The sequence below is a fragment of the Rhincodon typus genome, chromosome 17, assembly GCF_021869965.1.
Source record: "Rhincodon typus isolate 14 chromosome 17, sRhiTyp1.1, whole genome shotgun sequence".
NCBI classification, from domain to species: domain Eukaryota; kingdom Metazoa; phylum Chordata; class Chondrichthyes; order Orectolobiformes; family Rhincodontidae; genus Rhincodon; species Rhincodon typus.
The window spans coordinates 43,654,879-43,679,878 of NC_063348.1; the positions used below are offsets into that span (position 1 = coordinate 43,654,879).

At 41.0% G+C, this 25,000-nt stretch overlaps 1 protein-coding gene across 1 annotated transcript in view; it reads right to left on the reverse strand.

Moving 5' to 3' along the window:
• Positions 1-3,718: 3,718 nt before the first annotated feature.
• iftap (intraflagellar transport associated protein) overlaps positions 3,719-25,000 on the reverse strand; it is a 177,659-nt gene continuing 156,377 nt past the window's right edge. The window contains exons 3-6 of the mRNA XM_048607359.1: positions 20,307-20,440; positions 11,582-11,648; positions 3,989-4,122; positions 3,719-3,790 (exon numbers count right to left, since the gene is read on the reverse strand). Of these exons, the coding sequence (XP_048463316.1) occupies positions 3,734-3,790; positions 3,989-4,122; positions 11,582-11,648; positions 20,307-20,440 (392 nt within the window). The 3' untranslated portion in view covers positions 3,719-3,733. The remainder of the gene's footprint in view (positions 3,791-3,988; positions 4,123-11,581; positions 11,649-20,306; positions 20,441-25,000) is intronic.

Below are 25,000 nucleotides of genomic sequence, written 5' to 3' on the forward strand. Positions count from 1 at the left end.
CGCAGAAGGAGCCAGTAAAGTTGAGTGTAGGTAGGGAGTTGGGATGGGGGTTGGTCAGTTGGGAGGGAGGGGTGGGTGGGTGGGAGGGAAGACTGACAAGTCAAGGAAGCGGGGACGAGCTGGGCTGGTCTTGGGATGAAGTCGGGGGTGGGGAGATTTTGAAGCTTGTAAAGTCCACATTGAGACCATTGGGCTGCAGGGTTCCCAAGCGAAATATGAGGTGCTGTTCCTCCAGCCTTCGGGTGGCATCATTGTGGCACTGGAGGAGGCCTAGGATGGACATGTCGTCCAAGGAGTGGGAGGGGGAGTTGAAGTGGTTCACGACTGGGAGGTGCAGTCGTTTGTCACGAACCGAGCGCAGGTGTGCCACAAAGCGGTCTCTGAGCCTCCGCTTGGTTTCCCCAATGTAGAGGAGGCCACATCAGGAACAGCGGATACAATATACCACATTAGCAGATGTGCAAGTGAATACTTGTTTAATGTGGAAGGTTTTCTTGGGGCCTGGGATGGGGGTGAGGGGGGAGGTGTAGCACTTTCTGCAGTTGCAGGGAAAAAAGTGCCAGGGGTGGTGGGGCTAGTGGGGAGTATGGAGCGGACGAGAGTGTCACAGAGAGAGCAGCCCCTCCGGAAGGCAGATAAGGGTGAGGAGAGAAAAATGTCCTTGGTAGCGGGGTCAGATTGCAGGTGGCGGAAGTGGCGGAGATGATGCGTTGAATCCGGAGGTTGGTGGGGTTATGTGAGGAAGAAGGGTATTTTGTCTTTGTTACTATTGCGGGGAGGGGGTGCGAGGGATGAGTTGCAGGAAATGCGAGAGACGCAGTCGAGGGCGTTTTCGACAACTGTGGAGGGAAAATTGCAGGCCTTGAGAAACAAGGACATCTGGGATGTCCGCAAGTGGAACGCCTCATCTCAGGAGCAGATGCAGCAGAGGTGAAGGAATTGGGAATAGGGGAAGGCATTCTTGTAGGAAGGTGGGTGAGAGGAGGTGTATTCGAGGTAGCTGTGGGAGTCGGTAGGCTTGAAATAGATATCAGTTTCCAGGTGGTTGCCAGAGACTGAAACAGAAAGGTTCAGGAAGGAGAGAGAGGTATCAGAGATGTTCCAGGTGAACTTAAGGTTGGGGTGGAAAGAGTTAGTAAAGTGGATGAACTGTTCCAGCTCCCTGGAGGAAGAGGTGGGGGATGGGGCCAGTGTAGCTGCGGAAGAGGGATTTTTCCACGTATCCTACAAAAAGGCAGGCATAGCTTGGGCCCATGCAGGTACCCATGGCCACCCCCTTTTTCTGTAGGAAGTGGGAGGAGTTGAAGAGAAGTTGTTGAGGGTGAGGACGAGTTCGGCTAAGCCGATGAGGGTGTCAGTGGAGGGGGACTGGTCGGGCCACGGGACAGGAAGAAGCAGAGGGCTTTTAGGTCATCTGCATGGGGAATGCAAGTGTATAGGGACTGGATGTTGATGACCAGGGAATCAGAAGTTTTGGAGGAGGTGGAGGGGGTGGATGTTGTCATGGACATAGGTAGGGTGTTCCTGGGCCAGGGGGGAGAAAATGGAGTCGGCATAAGTGGAGATGAGGTTGGTGGGGCAGGAGCAGGCAGAGACAATGAGTCAACCAGGGCAGTCAGGTTTGTGGATTTTGGGAAGGAGATAGAAACGGGTGGTGCGGGATTGGGGAACAATGAGGTTGGAGGCTGTGAGTGGAAGGTCACCTGAGGTGATGAGGTTGTGGATGGTCTGGGAGATGATGTTTTGGTGGTTGGGGGTGGGGTCATGATAAAGGGGGCAGTAGGAGGAGGTGTCAGAGAGTTGGCGCCTGGCCTCGTCAATGTAGAGGTCAGTGCGCCATACTACAACTGCGCCACACTTGTCTGCAGGTTTTATAGTGAGGTTGGGGTTGGAGCGGAGGGAGTGAAGGGCTGCACGTTCTGTGGGGGAGAGGTTGGAGTGGGTGAGAAGAGTGGAGAGGTTGAGGCGATTGATGTCTCGACGGCAGTTGGAGATGAAGAGATCAAGGGAGGGTAGGAGGCCTTGGGGTAGTGTCCCGGAGGAGGGGTGTGTTGGAGGCGGGAGAAGGGGCAGTAGAGGGAGGGTTAAGCTCACGATTAAAGTAATAAGCGCGGAGGCGGAGGCGTTATAAAAACCGTTTGACGTCCAAGCATGAGCAGTATTCGTTGATGTTCGAGTGGAGGGGGATAAAAGTGAGTCCTTTACTGAGGACTGACCGTTCGTCCTCAGTGAGGGGGTGGTCTGGGGTGGATGGTGAAGACCCAGCAGGGCTGGGTGCTAGTGTATACTGTGGAGCTGCTGGCTGTGGGGGCGGGGGGCGGTGGGCGGAGCAGCGTTGGCAGAACGGCATCGGTGTCGGCAGTGGGTAGAGCGGAGGTGGTGGGCAGAGTGGCATTGGCAGGTGAGTCCTCGATGTTGGCGGCGGCAGCGGCAGCAGGTGCATCTTCGATATTGGTGGTGCTGTTGGTCTCGGAAACGGTTTTGGCGGTATCAGCAACGTCAATGGCGGTCACCGTATCGGAAGCGGCGTGCCAGGCGTCGGCGGATGTGATGTCATCCATGGAGTCCGTGGGTGCCCCAATAGTGGCCATATGGTCAATGGCAGTGGGCACATTGTGGGGAAGGTCCTGGGTAGGGTTGGGGATTTGGGGGGTGGAAGAGGCCTGTGTTGGGTGGCAGGCACCAGTAAGTTTAGTATAATTATGGTTTTTAGTGTCCAATAAGGCAGAATAGAATCGTGAGTTGAGGTTGTGGATCCTGCGAAGAATGAAAAACAGGAGAGGTCCTTTGCAGGTCTGGGAGAGGGAGGCTCTGAGTTGGGGTAGGCTTGATTGTCGGGCCTGGAGATGCCGGCGCATTGCTGCGAGTGTGTAGAAATTGTAAGCCATACAAGATCTCTGTGCACTTCAATTTTTAGGTTGATCACCGGAACTTTCAAATAGTAAAACGCCAGATTTCACAGTCAGTGAGAAAATGATAGCACTGACTTCTGGCCTGAAACAACATTGCACACAAAGATCTAGCAATGTGGTGTGGATTTCTTCTTTTCCAATGGCAGTTTAAAACCTGCTAACAAGTCAAAAGGCATCAAACAAAAGTGATGTCGGAAGTCAGCAATCCTTCACACTGAAGCATCCTCACAGGCAGAAAACCAGGTGTTTAAAAACCAGGTGGGATTTTGGATAATGAAATAAATAATCATGATTGGATTAAGGTAGTGTCCTTTTTTTTTAAACTCCAGGCCAAAATTTATTTTTATCTTTTAACATTTTTCCTCATAGAAAAATTTTGATTGCAAACAAAACACTATTGATGAAAACGTGTATTATTCTCATGGTTTTTTCTCCCAGCACATTACTAATTAGAGGAAATCATTCATTTTGAAAAGTAAACTCCGAAAAGAAGAGAAAATATGACATTTCAATACATCTTAATTCAAAGGATAACTACTACATTCCCATACCAAGTAACATTAGAAATTGTGTATTCTGAATATTACATCTTTAAGGTGCTTCAAACTATTTTAACAGAACAGATTGATTGCAGAGACTATAACAAATACTAGAAATAGTCAATTCTACTTTGAATAGTTAATTTTAAAGCATTTAAGTTCATGAACATTAATAAGTTTCAAATAGAGCCATTATCAAGGAATGATTCATAATGTTTTATCTGTAAGACTTCAAAAGTACAACACATTAGGTCTTCAGAAGTGGTTCATATAACATTCCTTTTAACAGATTTCTTTTGAAGAAAGTTGTGAACTCACTGGGTTGCAATTCAAGTATAGCTGGAGATTAGAATTGAAGTTTAGGTTAATATTCTACAAAGTTATTTGGATTTGGATGGGCAGAAGCAAATGCAGTTTGGATTTGATTAAATCAGCAGGTCACAGAAAATATGATTGTGGACAACAATGAGGCAAAGCTAACAAGCTTCTCTGCCACATTATAAAGTATTTTCAAGAGGTCTTAAATAACTGACATACCTGGTCGTATGATTTTTCATTATACTCTTCAACATTTGGATTCACTTTGAAGTTAAGTGATGTGTGTTTACTTTCATAATGAGTATAATTTGCAGCAGTCTCCTCTATTATTTCCCCAGGGAGTACTTCTAGGCCTAAATTCAAAGGACAGTGCCGGATAATAACACAAGCTAGAAATATACTGTAAATATTTATCTACCTTTGGCTCCATATATAACAAATAAGAACATCGACACACAAATCCAATTAAAAATTCACGAGGTTAAAAGAGTCATATTTTCTTTATACTGTGAAAACTACTTTCTCTTAAGAAATACGATTACAGACAACATAGACTTTTAAAATTGGTATTAATGTATGAACTTGCATCCTACACATTGTGGGAGCATCACTATCAAGGGATAGCAGGAAAGAAAAGAAGCAAACCCCCTACCCCAGATCCTTAAGACAATAAGTGTGATCTTGGCGGTGTGATCTCCATTAGAGATCAATTTCCTAAACTGGATTTGACTATATTGAGTATTAAATATCTTCATACCACAAAAATGACAAACATTTCTGTTTAAGCTTTCAACATTGAACTATGAAATATCTTTTTATTCCAAATATTCTTACAACCTCACTTTATGATGTTCAAAAATTGAAATTTGATGAAAGCGCTTTCAGGATGGCAAGCTGTGCATGTCACAGTATTTTGTTAACCTGTGTGCTGGAATACTAGGACTCTACTCACCACTCAATTCCTCATAAGGCAAGCTCTCAATAAGAGTCAAACTGTAACTGAGAGAGAGACAGATTCCCACAATGACTGAGAAAAATTATGTAAGCAAGTCACCTTATGGCACACTCCAGGCAGACACAGAACAATGTTAAAAGGAAGAACCAATTACAAAAAGAGTCTTTCATATTCTCAGGTCTTCCCAAAACAAATTACAGTGAATTAATTTTTCTGAAAATATTAGGTTTGATTTATTGTAATCACATGTACCTAAGTACAATAAAAAGCTTTCTTTTGCAGTACAGAAGATCATAGCAAACAAGGACATACAGATCATAGGGTGCTTAGTCGGAGCGAGGCATACTAGGTTATACATGCACAGAGGTTGTATATCTAGACAGCATGTCCTTTTTTTTAATTTCTTCTTTTGTGTAATAAACTTCTGTACTGTTGTTAAAGAAAATCTGAAGCCCCATGCGACTATTTCAATGGCCAACCATCACATTAACAATAATGAAACAAGTGTTATACATCAGAAGATAAATGCCTTTAAACAGAGGCCAAAACCACAATTTTAGTGAGTGTATTATTTCAGTTAACCAAACTCTATAAAAAGTCTCAACCCACTGATAAGTTGCTGCCCATGTTCATCCAACCAATTCTCACCTAATTAACTATTAATTAATATCAATTTCCAGTTTTTTTAGTCCATTACATCTGAGGCATCCCTTCACATCCTGTTAAATGATCATATAGGATCTATCAAAGTAGATTTCATTCTGGAATCTGCTGACATACAGGAGTACCACAGTTGGGATCATAATACCTGACGGTCATGAGCTTTGCACATTTTATGCACAATAGTACCACCTATAACAATTCCAAACAGCATTTTACCTTTCCCAACATCCTTCCACCAAAGGTGTCCTTGAACCCTAACCAAAGTGATACATTACCTCTCCAAAAAGGACATCCAGGCTATCCAAATTAATCCACTAACTTCTGATCTGCACTTACAAAGTTAAATCTGCACCCTTTGGCTTTCACACTCTTAACTACCAAAATCCCACTTCAGTGGAGGCAGCTGCTGAATTTAAATAGCCAGCTGCCTCTGTGAAATGCACAAGTGCAAAATGCGCCCCAGTCCCAAAAAGATAAGAGTGGCTGTATTTGATTTCTGGATTTATAATATTCAGCCATTTTCACCATGATGGAGAGGCTCCTCTATCAACGGCCTTGCAAACAGAAAACAAAAACCATTCGAGAAAGTACAAAATCAGTACATGAGTGGTTATATCATATGTTCCAATTGCAATATTTGTTCAATTGTTTAACCAATAAGTGCACTCATTCATGATAGTTGCTGTTCTGTTACTTATTTGCCCAGCTGTGTTTTGATGAGCTGCAGTGGTGTAGAACAGTCCAGACAGAAGTAACCATGGAACAGCAGGGACAGCCCCTTGACAGCAGTTGTTGGAATCATAATTAATCTCATTATATTTGTAAGCAAGTTATTAATAGAGGGCGCTAGATACTTTCAGCAATTCACAAAAAAGAATCATCTCAGGCTCAGTAAGTATCAATGTTTATAGTCAAAGAATAAAATCAATATATTTATTGTGTGAATATGTATCATTGTAACTGAGAAGCCTCTTACCAACGTGCTGCAACCAAAGAGGTGGAACTTGCAAGTTTATAAAATAATTCATAATTATTCTGAAATGCTTCCAAAGTTTACTACTTGTCATGTCAGCCACAATTCAAGATTAAACCAAAATAATCTACCAATGGACCTTTAACAAATTTAACTTCTAATGGAGTATTGGAGGATTGCTTATACCTAACGCGATTTAAAAAGGGGAGCAGGGGTAAAACCAGCAATTGAGTATCCGTCAACTTAATATCAGTGCTGGGGCATTTCAGAAACATAAATCCACGATAGAATTAATTGGAATTTGTGAAAGATGTAAATTAATAAATGAAAGTCGGACCAAATTTGTTAAAGAAAATAGCGTTTCATTAACTTGGTTGAGCTTTTTGCAATTAAGGAGATATTTGAGGAGGGTTGTGTGGTTGATGTCGCTTATATGAATTGGCTTTGGAGATTCAGATGGTGACATGTTATTCTAAATGGCACAAGTCAATAACGAGACAGGCACAGATTTATGGGGTAATAGGCAAAAGAATCAGAGGAAACATGAGAAAACAAAGCTGTATTTTACCTCATGCCCACAATGGGTTTGAAGACAGCACAGAAGTACACAAACTCTTGTAGGTTTTACATGCTAGATGTGAAAGTATCTAGCTTTTAAGTAGGAAGCCTGCTGATAGCCAAGTCGCCTGGTCCTGCCCATGTTCACAGTGGGCCAAATAAAACCCTTAAGCAGGCTTTTAATGTGTACTGAAGATGTCTTTCAGCCTCTGCTTGGATTTAGCTGGTGGTGGGTGAAATTCATGCCAAGATCCCAGTCCATTAAGTTGCCTCCTGTGGGCTGTTGGTGGGAGGGACCCTTCATTAATGAACCCCAAGCTTTACGTTTGTGACTGTTGAAGGTCAGTTATCTCAGGACTAGAACATCATTACAGGAGTTCTAACCATCTACATCTGCTTCAACAATGATCTTCCATTCATGTAAAGTCAGAAATGGGGATGTTTTCTGATGGTTTGCATAGTGTTCAACACCATTTGTGACTCTTCAGTTACTGAAGCAGTTGATGCCTAAATCCAGCGAGACCTGGACAATATCCAGTCCACACTTCCTTCATTCCCAACACTCCCCACGGCTCTTCGGCAGCTTCCCCTGTAACCGGTGAAGGTGCAACACCTGCCCATTTACCTCCACCCTCCCCAGTATCCAAGGGCCCAAACATACCTTCCAGGTAAAGCAACACTTCACCTGCACTTCCCAGAATCTAGCCTACTGCATTCGCTGCTCACAACGTGGTCTCCTCTACATTGGGGAAACGAGGTGTAGACTGGGTGACCGTTTCGTAGAACATCTATGTTCTACTCGCAAAAAAGACCCTGAACTACCTGTTGCTTGCCGCTTTAATGCAGCACCCTGTTCCCTGGCCAACATCTCTGTCTCTGGCTTGCTGCAGTGTTCCAGCAAAGCTCAACGCAAGCTGGAAGAACAACACCTCATTTTCCGCTTGGGAACCCTGCAGCCCTTCAGACTCAATATTGAGTTCAATAATTTTCGGGCCTAAACTCTCCCATGTCCCAGCCCCCTACCCCACACACCAGGCCTTGCTACCACATAGCCTGCCATTACACACCACCTGTTGTTAGTCACTAATAGTCTCCATGAACAACTATTCACCCTCCCAGCCTGCATATAAACTGACGTTTTCCCAGCCACCATCAGTTCTGAGGAAGGGTCATCGGACCCGAAACATTAACTCTGTTTTTCCCTTCACAGATGCTGCCAGACCTGCTGAGCTTTTCCAGCAACTTTGTTTTAATATCCAGACTTGGGCTGACAAGTGGCAAGTAACAAGTCATGCAAATGCCAGCAATGACCATTTCCACCAAAAGAAAATCTAATTATTGATATTCAGTGGCATTACTATTGTTGAACATTATGCCCCACTATTGGGATTCCTTGACTTCTGCATGCAGAAATGGTAGCTGTACACTGACCATAGAATTCTGCACGACGAGTAAAAAGTTAAGGGAATATAGTCATTACACTTTACTTTTACACCTTCTATGCCAACCAGCATCCGCCATGGGCAGAACTCTGGAACTATGCTGAGATGAAACATAATAAAGTTGAGTTTCTATTACAGACTTCACTATACAAAAAGAAATGCACTCATTCATTAAAGTCCACTTAGTATATTTAAATACCCTCAAGTCATAGAGTCAGAGCTGTACAACGTGGAAACATATGCTTCAGTTTAACTCGTTCATGCCGACCTAGTCCCATTTGCCAGCTCCAAACCCTTCCTATTCATATACCCTTCTGGATGCTTTTTAAATGTTGTAATTGTACCAGCCTCAATCACTTCTTCTGGCAGTTCATTCCATACACACACCACCCTCTGCATGAAAAAGTTGCCCCTTCGGTCCCTTTTAAATCTTTCCCCTCTCACCTTAAACCTGTGCCATCTAGTTTTTGACTCCTCTACAACAGGGAAAAGACCTTGTCTATTTGCTCTATCCATGCCCCACATGATTCTATAAACCTCTGTAGGTCACCCCCAAGCCTCCAATGCTCCAAGGAAAATAGTCCCAGCCTATTCAGCCTTGCCCTATTGCTCAAACCCTCCAACCCAGGCATCACCCTTGTAAATCTTTTCTGAACCCTTTCAAGTTTGACATCTTTCCTATACCAATATTTAACTCACTTTTAAAAACAAACATTTAAATGTGAGGAAATGAATACAAGACAGTTAATCCTTTTGTAAATTCTTGAAACTGTCAAACAAATTGAGAATATAGAGTACCCCACTGTGATAAGCGTTGATTGTGTATTTTAAAATTCACAATTTTTAAGGGCAGACTACTTAACTCCACAGCTTGACAGTTCCACTGCCTTTACGTGCCGTTCAGGATTCACATCTACACTAAAGATTCCTCATAATGTACTGTGAGATAAAGCCCACACTCCATTGAGAAATTAGTCATGTCAGCAAGAAGTTCAGTTTGTGTTTTCATTGTTTCCCTACTGGTAAAAATAGCATATGTCAGAAATAATGGTAGGATTTCTGGATCTGGGTTCCGAGAGCTGTTTTGGATATGCTGACATACCACAAAAATCTAGGCTCGGGTCTCTTACTTGGTATTTGTGCCAAGTGCCCAATTCATATAAGCAACATCATTCTGGAGGAGGAAGCTCCACAAATAACCCCATTCTCAGATGGGGAACCCAGCTCATCAGTGCAAAAAATATGGTTGAAGCATTTGAATCAGTCTTTAGCTAGAAGTATCGAGTTGATGATCTTGGCCACCTCCAGAGGTTCCAGTATCATACATGCAGATCTTCAGCCAATTCAATTCACACCATATTATATCAAGAAAACATAAAGGCTCTAGATGCTACAAAGGCTGCTACAATGGGCCCTGACAATATTCTGGAAATATTAAAGACTTCTGTGTCAGAACTGCACCCCTAGACAAGCTTCACCAGGACAGGTATACCACTGGCATCTATCCAACAATGTGGAATCTTGTCCCGGTGCAGGTGTCCTGTACACAGAAGGACAGGTCCAACCTGGTCAGTTACCATCCCGTCAATCTACTCTTGACCGTCAGTAAAGTGATGGATGGGGTCATCAACGGTGCTAATAAGCTTCTCAATCACCTGGCCACTGACACTCAGTTTGGTTTTCATCAGGGCTCCTCAGTTGCTGACCTGGAAAGGCATTAATTCAGCGACTGTGGTATCAAGGAGTCCTAGCAAAACTCGAGTCAGTTGGAATTGAGGGAAAGTTCTCCATTAAAATAAAACAAAGGTCTGTGGATGCTAGAGGTCTAAAGCAAATACAAACAGAGATTTCTGGAGAATCTCAGCAAGACTGGCAGCAGCTGTGGAGAGAAAACAGCGTTAACGTTTCAAGTCCTGTGACCCTGCTTTAGAAATTCAGCTCTCCACTGTTTGGAATCATGCCTAGTACAAAGGAAGCCCAATAAAGGGACTCCTTGCAGGTATGACCTGCTCCAGGTTTCCATTTCCTCAATAGCCTCTCAAATCCCAAACACTTCTCCCTACAGCCTGTCAGCTTGCCACCCAGCAAAATTCTCAAACACTTGCAACACAATCCAGATCAGGTAGCACTGTTCATCTCAAGCCTCAAGTACAATACTGGCGATGGCTACCACTCCCAGTCATGTCGCGAACACTGGAGAATTGCCAGCTGCTTGAGCAGCAGTTTACTGCTGTAGTGGGACTGCCTATTCCTGATGGGTGAATATCCTGCCTGCTGGCTACTAACAGACAGGCACAACCGTTCCTAGCCCTGATGACACTGTTCCGACTTTCTGGCAAGAGACAAGGACTATGATACCTTGTAATATCCAGCCCCAACAGTTATTCACACAGCAAATGCAATGGGACCATAAAATATAACTAGAATTAGGCCATTCGGCCCAACGAGTTTGCTCCACCATTGAAATGTTTCTCACCTCCATTCCCCTGCCTTCTCCACATATCCCTTGATCCTCTTACTAATCAGGAACCTACCTACGTCTCTTAGATACATTCAGTGACTTGACCTCCTCAGCCTTCTGTGGCAATGAGTTCCACAGATTCACCATCCTATGGCTGAAGAAATTCCTCATCTCAGCTCTAAAAAGTCATCCCTTCATTCTCAGACTGTACACTTGGGTCCGATTCTCTCCTATTAGTGGAAACATCTTCTCCAAGTCCACTCTTTCCAGGCCTCTCAGTATTCTGTAAGTTTCAATGAGTTCTCCCTCTCACCCTTCCAAACTCCATCTAGTACAGACCCAGAGTCCTCAACTGTTCCTTGTATGACAAGCCCTTAATCCCTGATTTCATTCTTGTAAACATGCTCTTGAGTTTTTAAGCTCTCATTAATGAGTGAAAGTTCAATGATATTGTAAACCATTATGAAATGTAAATACTGAAACTACTGGTCAGTATCTAAGGATTTAAGAATGAGTGAGTTTGTCCCGGGCAAATTGTTCCACTGAAAATTATTTCACAAATGATAGACTGAGGTATCACCTGGAGCAGTATGCTAAACACTTTTCCTAACGAGAAGACTGTGAGAAGGAAGGAGGATAGAAGTATCAATTACATTTAAAGCTTCTGGACAAACACTGTCAAAACAACTTGTCAAGGCCACTCAATCCATTTAAATTCAATTACACCCAAGAACAGTGATATAAAATACTAAATACTTACCAGTATTGCTTTGGTATTCAGTTTGTTTTTTGTTGTCCCTTTGCTCAATGTCAATGTAATGTTCTACCTTAAGTAAGTTGAAAGACAAACAAAATGTGAATAAAAATTCTTCAATAGTTACCATCTTTGAAATCAAATTGTAACATTGTGAAATCTATCTATTGTCTATGCATATTTTATCCAAGAGTGTCAGAATATAATTGACATGACAATGTGACTTCTGCATATTGAGAGCAAGTCCAACAAGGAAATATGATTACATAATCTGATAAAGTAACCATTGCTTACACCACAATGTTCCATGATACATTCACTCAGGGAATAATAGGACAAAAGGACAAGATGCAAACAGGAAAAAGAAAAGCCATTTCTAAATAGTCTTACAACTCAAAAGGTTTAATTGGAGCTTTTAAATAATGTTGAAATAGAATTAAACAGGAACTCTTTCCATACCCTGAAATAATTTCCAACTTCCGAGAAAGAACTCCTCATTTAAATATTTTAATCACTGATCCATTTCTCCTGTGTGAGTTACCCAGCTAACTCTAAATTGCCATGGGTAATCTAGACATTTGCACATTCATGGCAGGTTGAGGGTCCACATTTTGACTAGTTTAACCCCTGCCTGCCTAGCCTGTTAGAGCTTCAAAATTAATTCCCTTTAAACTGTAATAAAAAGAAAGAATTCCAAATGGATTTTGGTGGCTTATGAAAGTTTTGCACACTTGCGTCACATCATTGGGTGCATAGCCTTATGTACTGTGATATTATCCTGATTGCTGCGACTGGAACCTCATGGTATCCGTTACCTCTGCCAGGATGTGGATCAGAGAAAGGGTTGTTTGAATCAGTTCACTGCCACCGATCTTCCTTTCTCTATACTTCATCTACAGCCTGAAGGTTACACCTCTGTAAAGTCTTTATAGAAGAGACATTATTCTTTGCTAACAATTTATTATTGTTTATTGCATGATAGCAATAAGTACAACCACATACTAGTGATGTGTAATTACAAGGGATCACAACAGTTGCACAAAATACATTAACAGATCTACTCCCTATGAAGGTTACTACAAACACACAATCTCCATTCGCAATGAGTGACATGAAAGAGTGGAACTCTAACATGAGCACTTGCTCCTTCAGAACAATTATATTCTACAATGTGGTAGTTTTAAATAACAGATAATAATAATAGACGGGAATGTGATTTATCTAGGATATCTTGTTGGCACAGATGAGTTGGACCGAAATGTCTGTTTCCATGCTGTACATCTCTATGATTCTCTAATATAAACTTATTCAGCTCACGGGTGAACAATTTAACTGTCCCTGAATCTTTGGCTCAACCCCAAAGTGACCACAAAAAGAGGATACTTCCTGAGTTTCTAACAAGTCCTATTGTTAAAAATATTTTGAGAAGTCTCACAAATAATATGGAATTATGCCTTTTTGACACCTCCTGTTGCTTTCTTTGAGACCATTACTTGGATTCGGCTTGTCCAACAGACATCCTGTGAACCAGAATGTTCCCTCAGGAAGGGGCCCGATGTGGATTGTCACCAGACTTCCAAATACTGGAAACAGCAAGATTCCATAAGGAGACACTCTTCTAATCAGATGTTGTTTCTCACACATATTTGGTGCTGACAGGTTTATCAATAAGGCTTGCACATTGTTAACAGTGATAGAGAATCTGCTTGTGGGGAGGAGTAGGGGTTGGAGAGCATACAAGGCATGAGACTTGTCAGGAAACAGGCTCAGTTGCCAGAGGGTGCAGGTAGCAACAATCCAAGTGAGCAAATGATTCAAGTTCTTGTCCTCTGAGGGGCCACAACCAAGGTGGAGTGGGCATCGGAACCTGCAGGCTGTGAGGTGTGTGTCTGTGTTTGTATGACTGAGGGGGAAGAGAGGAGGGGAGAGACAGAAAGAGAGAGAACAGGGGGCAAGCAGGGAAGGGGATGAAAGAGGGGCAGAGAGGAAGGGAAGGAGAGGGAGAGTTGGGGAGTACAGAGAGAGAGGTGTTAGGGAGGGGGAAGACAGAGTGTAGAAAGACAGGAAGGAAGAGGGAGAGAATGAGAGGAAGACAGAGAGAGCGAGAGAAACAGAGAAGACAGAGGGAGAGATGGATGATGTATAGAGGGGGAGACAGTGAAAGAGCATTGGAGATGTAGTGTGCATGGTTGTGAACTCTACGACTGAATCAAATACACTCACTCCTTCCATCTCCTCCCTCCCCAAAAAACCTACTCACAAAGCATGGTGGGAAAAGGAAAAAAGTCAGACTGTAGGACAACCTTCTCCCAACGCTCATATGAATTCTGCCAACACCAGCTCTGACTGTACATCGTCAGAGATAAAAGCAAGGTTTATGTTATTTCAACTCAATTCCTTAGCTTGGCCCCAGACCTCTCCTCTTCCTTGATGACCAGGAATTTTGTCTTTCTTTAGCTCTGCTTCAACCCTGCTTCATACCTAGATGGAAAAACAATTTGTTAGCTGTGCTGTTTTCACTATTAAGGGCCATTTTTATTAATTACTCATTTAAATTATCAATTTAATCAATTTGAATTGCACTTTTTTAAAAATGAAACTCATTTTTACTATTGCTCCCAACCATTTCTTTCAGATGTTTGCTCACTGTCTCCTCGAGTGACAGTTACAGTCATACAGAACAGAACCTGAGCCTTTGGTCCAACTCGTCCACGCTGACCAAGTTTCCCCAAACTGAACTAGTCCCATTTGCCGGAATGAAAAGATTCAATAGGCCTGAATTGTAACTGAGTCTGAAGTGGTCCAATACAGTATATTACAGGAAGTTTCTAACTTACTGCTAGAAGATTCGGTAATTCAACTGGGTCATTTCAAAGCTGAGTGAACGAATTATCCTATATCACTTGATTTACCAGAGAAACCTACTTGACACTATGGTCTAAACCACTGGCATGTAATAGACTCAGCCTGTAGGAGGCATGCCTACTTTAATGAACCTAAAGGTGAGTTTTCATCATTAAACCTGAACAAGGAGCCTCTGCAGCCAGTCTGGCTTGGAATAAAGAAGCTGAAAATGTTAAATAGGCAAGCAAACAACAAAACAGCCCATTTCACCAGAAGATTGGAATTCTGACAATCAGCATCCTTTGCAACTTGCAGCAACAAGATACACTTCACTGCATTTTATTTTTGTTTGCTTCAAGTTTACAATGTTAATTACTAACCAAGGGATAAATCACTTGGTGAGCATTGCATTTTTTCTCGAGTCTCCATAAAGAAAAAATAACATTTTGGATATTTTAAGTATCCCATTTTAAAATTGTTCGGATAAAGTATAAAAATATATTCTTTGTGCAAGACAAAAAAAATCAACTCTGATCACTCTACCATAAACACAATTACTGTTCTGTATGGTTCACATAAACAGGAAACATTTGTTACAAGGAACACAATGCAGTAACCAACAGAAATCAAAGTGTTATAGGAGAAGAACCTGAACACAGAAGTAATAGTCTTCATGCTCTTGGAGAAAATTATTTAATTAAGAATGCAATTGGTTATTAAAATATCATTGGTTTTAGGAAAAAGCACATTCATTTAATTTCCATCATATTCAAAGCTGTGGCTTCACTTTAAAATTCTACATAGCACCTGTTATTGTCATCTAAAGAAAAAGAGAGCCCTACCACAGGGTTTATTTTAAATGGAAACCAATGCTTTGCTAATGCTTCAACATTTGCAAGCATATTATTATACACTTCAGGCCTTGCTGTTGATACTGGAACTACTAGACACTTGAAAATATTTTAGTTGAACACAATAAATGTCGAGGAAAGTTCTATTGTTTCTAGGCAGTGAAAATAAGAACACATCTCGCTCTATCTTTTATCTAGCTCTAAGAAGCAGTGAACAAAATTACACAAAACATACACAGTTGAAATATTACATTTTTGTTGTTACTCACTCGAGCACCATTTGTTAAAAGTTGAATTTCACTATCAAATACCAGAGGTTAAATGTTGGTATGCCAAAGTGTAGCCATATACTTGTCTGGTCAGTTTCATTTCTACACAAACTACAACCACAGTGGTTACTTGTTGTTATAAATTCAGCAAAGTGCTTGCCAACTATCCCTTAATTAAGGAGGAGTAAATTTCTGTAGATGCTGGAATCTGTACTGAAAACAAGAAATGCTATTGATCACAGCAGGTCAGGCAGCATCCATGAAGAGAAAGCCAAGGTAACATTTTGAGTTTAGACTCGTTACGTCAGCTTGCTTTCTCTCCATGCATGCTGCCTATTCTTTAACATAAAATCATCACCTGTTTCCCATTTGGTCTCAGGCATCTCTATCAGACCCTACTAGATGATATCGTTCACCCTACAGCAACTGCTCTGTACAACAAATATCTACTCTAAATACTGTTAAGCCCTTAACCACTGTTTGACAATGCATAGTTATTTTACTGGTCTGAAATCCAGATTGTTTTACATAATGTCCTTACTATATTAATTGATCTAAATGCAAGACAACAGTAAATCTCAAAGAAACAAAGTCATTATACATAGAAACCTTTCAACAGAGATGGTCATTTGGCCAGTTGCATGCAAGAGTAATCCAAACTAATCCCAAAGGGGGATTCTGCATTTTCCTCTGCTTCCAATTATGTCTATTCTTCCTTGCCTACATACAAAAGTCTCTGCCATAATTAATCACTTTTAGCAAAGCATTCCTAGTTCTAAGAATTCTCTTCATAAATATTTGTATATTCATTTTACCCCATTTCCCAGTGCCATTTTAAAATTATGATTTCCTTATTGACTCTCCAAGTTGAGAAAATATTTCCCATTCACAACCTTTCATAATCTTTAAAATCTTACTTTTGCTTGCTGGCCAGTGTTTACTGCCCATCTCTAATTGCACTGGAAAAAGTGGTGATAAGCCTCTTGGCCATCTCTGCATCAATGGACTTATGTCTGAAGTCTCTCAAAACGTTGAGGGTTTGCTTGAAAATTACTTACCTCACATTATTTTTAGACCAATATTCTTTTTTAATAAATTATTTTTCCATTACCAGTTTCTGGTCTTTAGGTCAGGCATTAAAGAGATGCCAGGCAAACTTAAATGGCTGCAGCTATACCAAATGCTGCCCAAGGCAACAGATTATAAAAGAAGACAAATACAATTAATCTAGCACTAAAGGCTCTCATGGTTCAGTGATAGAATCCTTACCTCTGGGCCAGGAGGTATGGGTTCAAGTCCCACCTGCTCCATACTTGCATAAAAACAACTTTGGATAGGTTGATTAGACAATATCTACAATTAATCTGGTTTAGTTAACCACCTTCAAAATAGCAGCTTTGACTGGTCGCAGCAAGATTTATCACTTAGAACAAACATTAGCAACCACTGTATAACAGGAAAATGAATCTGACTTACAGTCATAGAGATATACAGCACTGAAACAAACCCTTGTCCAACTCGTCCATGCTGACCAGATATCCTAAATAAATTTCGTTCCACCTATCCAGATGCCTTCTAAATGTTGCAATTGTACCAGCCTCCACCAATTCCTGTGGCAACTCATTCCATATACGTACCACGTTCTGCGTGAAAATGTTGCTCCTTAGGTCTCTTTTAAATCTTTTCCCTCTCACCTTAAACCTATGCCCTCTAGTTTTGGACTCACCCATGCCAAGGAAAGGATGTTGTCTATATACCCTATCCATGCCCTTCATGATTTTATAAACCTCTATAAGGTCACCCCTCAGCCTCCAACGCTCCAGGGAAAATAGCTCCAGCCTGTTCAACCTCTCCTTATAGTTCAAACCCTCCAACCCTGGCAGCATCGTTGTTAATCTTTTCTGAACCCTTTCAAGTTTCGCAACATTCTTCCTATAGGAGGGCAACCAGAATTGCATGCAGTGTTCGAATAGTGGCCTAATCACTGTCCCGTACAGCCGCAACATTACCTCCCAACTCCTATACTCAACGCACTGACCAATAAAGGCAGGAATACCAAACGCATTCTTCACTACCCCATCTACCTGAGGAAACTCCACTTTAAAGAAAATGTGAACCTGCACTTCAAGATCTCTTTGTTCAACAACGCTCCCCAGGACCTTACTATTAAGTGTGTAAGTCCTGCCCTGATTTGCCTTTCCAAAATGCAGCACCTCACATTTATCTAAATTGAACTTCATCTACCACTCCTTAGCCCATTGGCCCATCTGATCAAGATCCCGTTGCACTCTGAGGTAACCTTCTTCACTGTCCACTACACCTCCAATTCTGGTATCATCTGCAAACATATTAACCATATCTCCCATGTTCACATCTAAATTATTTATATAAATGACAGAAAGAGTGGACCCAGAACTGATCCTAGTGGCACACTGCTGGTCACAGGCTTTCAATCCGAAAAGCAACTTTCCACCACCACCTTCGAGCCAATTCTGTATCCAAGTAGGTATTTCTCCCTCCACTCTGTGTGATCTAACCTTACTAACCAGTCTACCATAAGGAACCTTGTCAAACCCCTTAACTGAAGTCTATATAGATCAAGTCCACCCTCTGCCATCATCAAGAGATAGTAAGAACTGAAGAAGAATTTCTAAAGAAGGGTCCTGACCCAAAACATCAACTTTCCTGCTCCTCTAGTGCTGCCTGGCCTGCTGTGTTCCTCCAGTTCCACACGGTGTTATCTCTGCCATCTTAAATCCTCTTTTGTCACTTCTTCAAAAAACTCAATCAAGTTCATGAGACATGACTTTCCATGCACAAAGCAATGTTGACCATCCCTAATCAGCCCTTGCCTTTCCAAGTACATGCAAGTCCTGTTCCTCAGGATTCCCTCCAACAACTTGCCCACCACCGATGTCAGGCTCACTAGTCTATAGTTCCGTGGGTTTTCCTTACCACCTTTCTTAAATAATGGCACCACATTAGCCAACCTCCAGTCTTCCAGCACCTCACCTGTGGCTATCAATGATACAAATATCTCAGCAAGGGGCCTGGCAATCACTTCCCCAGCTTTCCATAGAGTTCTAGCTTACACCTGATCAAGTCCCTGGGATTTATCCACCTTCATGCGTTTTAAGACGTCCAGCACCACCTCCTCTGTGATATGGACAATTTTCAAGATGTCGTTATTTAGTTCCCTAAATTCCATATCTTTCTCTACAAGAAGCACTGATGCAAAATAGTCGTTTAGTATCTTCCCCCATCTCCTGCGGTTCTGCACATAGGCAGCCTTGCTGATCTTTAGGAGGCTTTATTCTCTCCCTAGCTACCCTTTTGTTCTTAATGTATTTGTAGAATCTTTCTGGATTCTCCTTAACCCCATTTGCCAAAGCTATCTCATGTCCCCGTTTTGCCTTCCTGATTTCCCTCTTAAGTATACCCCTACTGCTTTTATAGTCTTTTAGGGAATCACTCATCTCTGCTGTCTGTACCTGCCTTTTGCTTCCTCCTTATTCTTGACCAAAACTTCAATTTCTCTAGTCATCCAGCATTTCCTACACCTACCTGCCTTGCCCTTCAGCCTATCAGGAACATACTGTCTCCGGACTCTTTGTTATCTCATTTTTGAAGGCTTCTCATTTTCCAGCTTTCTCTTTACCTGCGAAAGTCCGCCCCAGTCTACTTTTGAAAGTTCTTGCCTAACACCGTCAAAATTGGCCTCCCTCCAATTTAAAGTTTTAACTGTTAGATCCAGTCTATCCTTTTCTATCACTATTTTAAAACTAATAGTTTATGGTCACTGGACCCAAAGTGTTCCCCCACTGACACCTCAGTCACCTGCCCTGCCTTATTTTCCAAGAGTTAAGTGATTTTTTTGAATAGATTGGCTGACAGACACCAGTCATATATTTTACAAATGTCACATTAGCTTCAAGTGACCATTCTGCAAATTGACTGTGCTGTTGCTGATGTTACAGCAGTGACAATTGAAAACTTCATTAGCTCTAAAGCACTTTGGAACATCCTCAGGTCCAGATAAATACAGGTCTGACATTTTTCAAAATCTTTGCTGTTCAGGCGAGAAGGAGGTCAAACACTAACCAACCTGTTCAAACAGACTTTTACAGAATATTTAGGACTTAACACTACGCCACCTCATTCAGAGGTGGGTCATGACCACCGTGCCACAAACGCCCCTAATATGCTAGCTTTAAGTAATTACAGAGACAGACAATATGATGAAGCTAAATTGTCAGTGGAGATGCAATCACTAACTCATTTAATTTCAAAATAATTCCACGTTAAAGTTAAATCTGCTATTAGGGTGTCAGTAATCCTCTAAAATCAGTCTTTAAATGCGGTCATCAGCACTGAGTGCTTAATCAATAGTACTCAAACATCTCTTAAAACTACTCCCAGTCATTTGCCATTGTACTGGTATAACTTTGCTAGACAGAAAAACAAAACATGAACAGCCCAAAATTGAGGCACTTTGTAAACTTTTCAAATTTCTTTGCATGACTGTAGTCTCACTTATCCTAAAGTACGCTGAACAATTACCAACTGAACAACTTTTTGGCAAATGTATATCAATTATGAATGTCAATATAAAACAGTAAATGCACTTTAAAAAGGCTCCACTTTCAGTTTCAATCTCCTCATGCAGTTCTTGTGTATGCCCCTCTGCATTTAAAATAATGAGTTTACCTAGTTACAACTATATTGAATCCAAACATAAATTCAATCTACTTCTAATTTAAAACTTGCCTTCTTGTCATCCTTGGGCAGCTCTCCTTCAATCTGGACTGAATTTTCCAACAATACCCTCTGAGTTAGTTTGTATTCATCATCTGCTATGCTGTCAACTTCAGGAGATGATGTCTTTTGTTTCTTCAAGTCCTCTGAAAAAGAATGAAAGCTCACTAGATGCACCAAAGGAGCCTTTAATATTACTCATTTTCAAGCTAATTCCATAAAACTGGGTACTAGTTTACACCTAGCACCATGTAAAGCATGAAGAAAAAAGGAGCAGATGTCCCGGGTCTTAGAGGTAAGGCTGATGAACTCGGGGCATGTTTGGGAACATGGCATTGGGATGTCATAGCTATTACAGAAACTTGGCTAACAGATGGACAAGATTGGCAACTCAATGTTTCAGGTTTTCGATGCTATAGAAAGGATAGAAGAGAGGGAAAAGAGGCGGTGGAGTGGTGTTTTTGAGGAAGAAATATATTACTGCTGTAACTAGAGAAGATATTTCTGAAAAATTGTCCAGTGAAAATATATGGGTTGAAATTAGAAATAAAAAAAGGAATGATCACATTGATGGAATTGTATTATACACACCCCAGTAGTCAGAAAGAAATTGAGGAACAAACATGTAGATAGAGAGATCTCAGAAATAGGTAAGAGTAATAAGGTTGTAACAGTAGGTGATTTTAATTTTCCAAACATTGACTGGAACTACCATTGTGTTAAAGGTTTGAATGGTGAAGAATTTGTTAAATGTGTTCAAGATAATTCTCTTTATCAGTATGTAATTGCTCCCACTAAAGAAGGAGCAAAACTTGACATTCTCTTCGGTAATAAGACAGGGCAAGTGACTGAAGTGATAGGAGGGGAACACTTTGAGTCTCATGATCGTAATGCTATTTGTTTTAAAATCGTTACGGAAAAGGATAAGCCTTCCATAAAAATTAAAGGTTTTAATTGGAGTAAGGCAAACTGTAATTGTATGAGACAAGAACTTTCAAAATTTGACTGAAGTAGACTGTTTGCAGACAAAGGGACATCTGATAAGCTAGAGGATTTCAAAAGTGTGAATACGAAAGTTCAGAGTCATTATGTCCCGATTAGAGTGAAAGGTAAGGCTGGTTGGATTAGAGAACAATGGACAAATAAAGATATTGAGGTTCTAGTCAAAAATAAAAAGTATTGTATATTAGATACCGACAACTGGGTTCACATGAATCTCTTGAACAGTGTAAAGAGCGTGGGGGCATTCTTAACAGGGAGATCAGGAAAGCAAAGACAGCATATGAGATGGCCGTGACAAATAAGGTGAAGGATAATGTAAAGAGATTCTACAAGTACATTACGAGCATCTGGAGAGAGAGCAGAGCGCCTTAAAGATCAAAGAGGGGTTGGACCTCAGGAGATGGCAGAGAAACTAAATGAATATTTTGCACTTTTTTTTGAACTGTGGAGAAAGAAATGGAGGCTCGAGGACTCAGGGAAATAAATATTGATGTTTTGAAAACAGTTCACATATAGAAGAGGGAATGCTGGAGGTCTGAGAAATATAAACGTGGATAAATCTCTAGGACTTGATCTAGTGTATCCCAGGATGTTGTGGGAAGTTAGGGAGGAAACTACGGGGCCTCTTGCAGAAATATTTGTATCAATTATAACAATGGGTATGGTACCAGATGACTGGAGAGAGGCTAATGTTGTCCATTTGTTTAAGAAGGGATGTAAGGAGAAGCCTGGGAACTACAGACCTGTAAGTCTGACTTCATTGGTGGGTAAGGTGTTTGAAGTGATTCTGAAAGATAGGATTTACATCCATTTGGAGAGGCAAGAAATGATTAGGGATAGTCAGCATGGTTTTATGTGAGGAAAATCATGTCTCACAAACTTGATTTGAGTTTTTTAAGGAAGTAACCAAGAAGATTGATGAGGGTGGAGCAATAGACATTGCTTATTAGGACTTTAGTAAAACTCTGACCAGGTTCCACATGATAGAGTAATTAATAAAGTTAGATCACATGGGATTCAGGATGAGCTTGCCAGTTGGTTACAAAATTGGCTTAATGACAGGAGACAGACAGTGATGGTGGAAGGGGACAACAAGGTGCAGAGCTGGATGAACACAGCAGGCCAAGCAGCATCATAGGAGCAGAAAGGCTGACGTTTCGGGCCTAGACCCTTCATCAGAAAGTGATGGTGGAAGGTTGTTTTTCAAACTTCTGGCGTATTGTATCCAGTTCTAGTCATTCTGTTATTATAGGAAAGATATTATTAAGCTGGTGAGCATTTACCAGGCTGTTGCCAGGAATGGAGGGTTCGAGTTATAAGGAGAGGCTGGATAAGCTGGGACCTTTTTCATTGCAGCGTAGGAGGTTGAGGAGTGACCTTACAGAGGTTTATAAAATCATGGGGTGTATAAATAAGGAGAATGGCAGGTGTCTCTTCCTTAGGATGGAGGATTTCAAGATCATGGGGCATATTTTTAAGGTGAGAAGAGAAAGGTTCAAAGAAAGATGTAAGGGGCGACTTTTTTTTTTTTAAGAACACAGAGGGTGGTTTATGTGTGGAATGAACTTCCAGAGGAAGTGGTGGATACAGGTACAGATACAACATTTAAAAGACACTTAGATAAGTACATGAATAAGAAATGTTTGAAGGGATATGGGCCTAGCGCAGGCAGGTGGAACTAGTTTAGTTTGGGATTATGGTCAGCATTGACTGGTTAGACCTAAGAGTCATACAGCATGGAAACAGACTCTATGAATTTATATCCAAACCTGCAATGTGAGCCAATATAAAGGAAACACATTTCAAACAACAGCTGCATTCAAGCTTAAGCAGTAACTGTCAGAAAATACTTGAGGAATGCTGAAAGTTGATGTGCAATGTAGGACAAGTACTGCAATCTTTTATAAATAGATCCAAGAGGTAACCACAAATACAAAGTCCTTTTATTTTGGCATGAGGCTCTCTCTTACTATTCATAACAGTACAAGGTCACACAAATAAACCACTTATAGAACTTTAACTTTTTTACAAATTGGCAAGCTATAAACTTTCTAATAATACATGTGAAATGGGTCCACAGAGGCCAGCATCCCGTCACCAAGTCACCCTTTATTTACATGTGCATTGTACTTGACACTGGTCTGGCTTCCTCAGAGCGACCAGAACATCAAATATAAACAGGAGTGTCAGTCAGCCAGGCGTCCCTGATTGGACCAGGTTAACAGCCCCAATTGGGGAACTCATATTCTATGAGGACCACCTGGCTGACCTCATTACAATCACTAGAACATGACGTTGTGGTCTTTGATGTGATCTAAATAAAGTTCAATTATCTTAATTTTCACATTAAAGCTCATCACTGTTAATGTAAATTTAAAATCTTACATTTCCATATACTACCTCTGTACAAAACAATCCTTCTTGCTGTCTCATTTTTGATGCATTTTTCTGCCAAATGAATTTCAAAAATCCCATGATTGAAGGAAACTATATTTATATTTGTCATGCTATAATTACACTTCACAGTTTCAGTAATGAGTTTCCCAACCACTCATTTTGGGTTGCAGGAAGATGCCTATACCCAAACCATTACTTTTCAAGTTGCAGCCAGCCATTCTTACTATTTACTATAATATTATTTCAATGTTTTAATAAAATAGGGACTGAATTTATAGCTTTAAACAAAGGGATTAAAGTACGTAATTGAACAAAAGTCTGCAAATTAAAATTCTGTGCTGGGAAACTGAAATAAAAGCATCTTCCTAGTGAAAGGTCATTGAGCAGAACTGTGTAGATCTCTCGACAGATGTTGCAGTTCCTGAGCATTTCCAGCAATTTGTGTTTTTATTTTTTCCAGTTCAATTATCACGGCAACTGAACTACAGTTCACCTGAAGATTATTTTGTTTATGACTCCATGTGTATAATGTCACAGGAAATAGATTTCTTTTTCAAAACAATAACCAATATTGCTAGTGGATGGAATTAGCCATTTTATTCAGATGCCTGATGAGCTTTGTCACCTATGAAGTCAAGTTTCCTTCACCTGCAGAAGACGTTTTTGTTTAATTTATCCTTCGATGGGACGAGATTATTGTTGGCAAGGTTTGTTGCTCACCTTGAACTAAGTATCTTGCTGGGTCATTTCAGAAAGCAATTAAGAGTCAATCACATTACTGTGGGTCTGCAGTCACATGTCGACCAAACCAGGCAAAGACAGCAGACTTTCTTCCCCAAAAGGACATTAGCCCTTTGACATATGATAATTGATGATAGTAATGGTGACTGTGAAACTGAGACTGGTTTCAATTCAAGATATTTTTCATGAATTCAATTTTAAATTCCAGCAGATTTGATCCCATTTCCCCAGAGCGTTATTCTGGGTTTCTGGATTACTAATCCTGTAGTTAGGCATACCACAGAAGTGCTGCTCCATTGTGTTGATTTCTTCACTGTAATTCCCCTAATATCAGTTCAACCAGTACAAAAGATTTTAAGTGCAAAGTCCACACAGTGCAATTTGAATTCCCATAATCTTTTGCACTAGTATTCAAAACATGTTCTTGAAACAGGTCCAGTTCACAATGCACTCCATCCTCCCAGAGTGAAAAGATCAACATTGGGAATTTCTGCTAATTTTGCTCACTTTGAGCCCTAAGAGCTCCAAAAGTTAAGTTGAATCTTTCTTACCTTTTGAAAGACTTT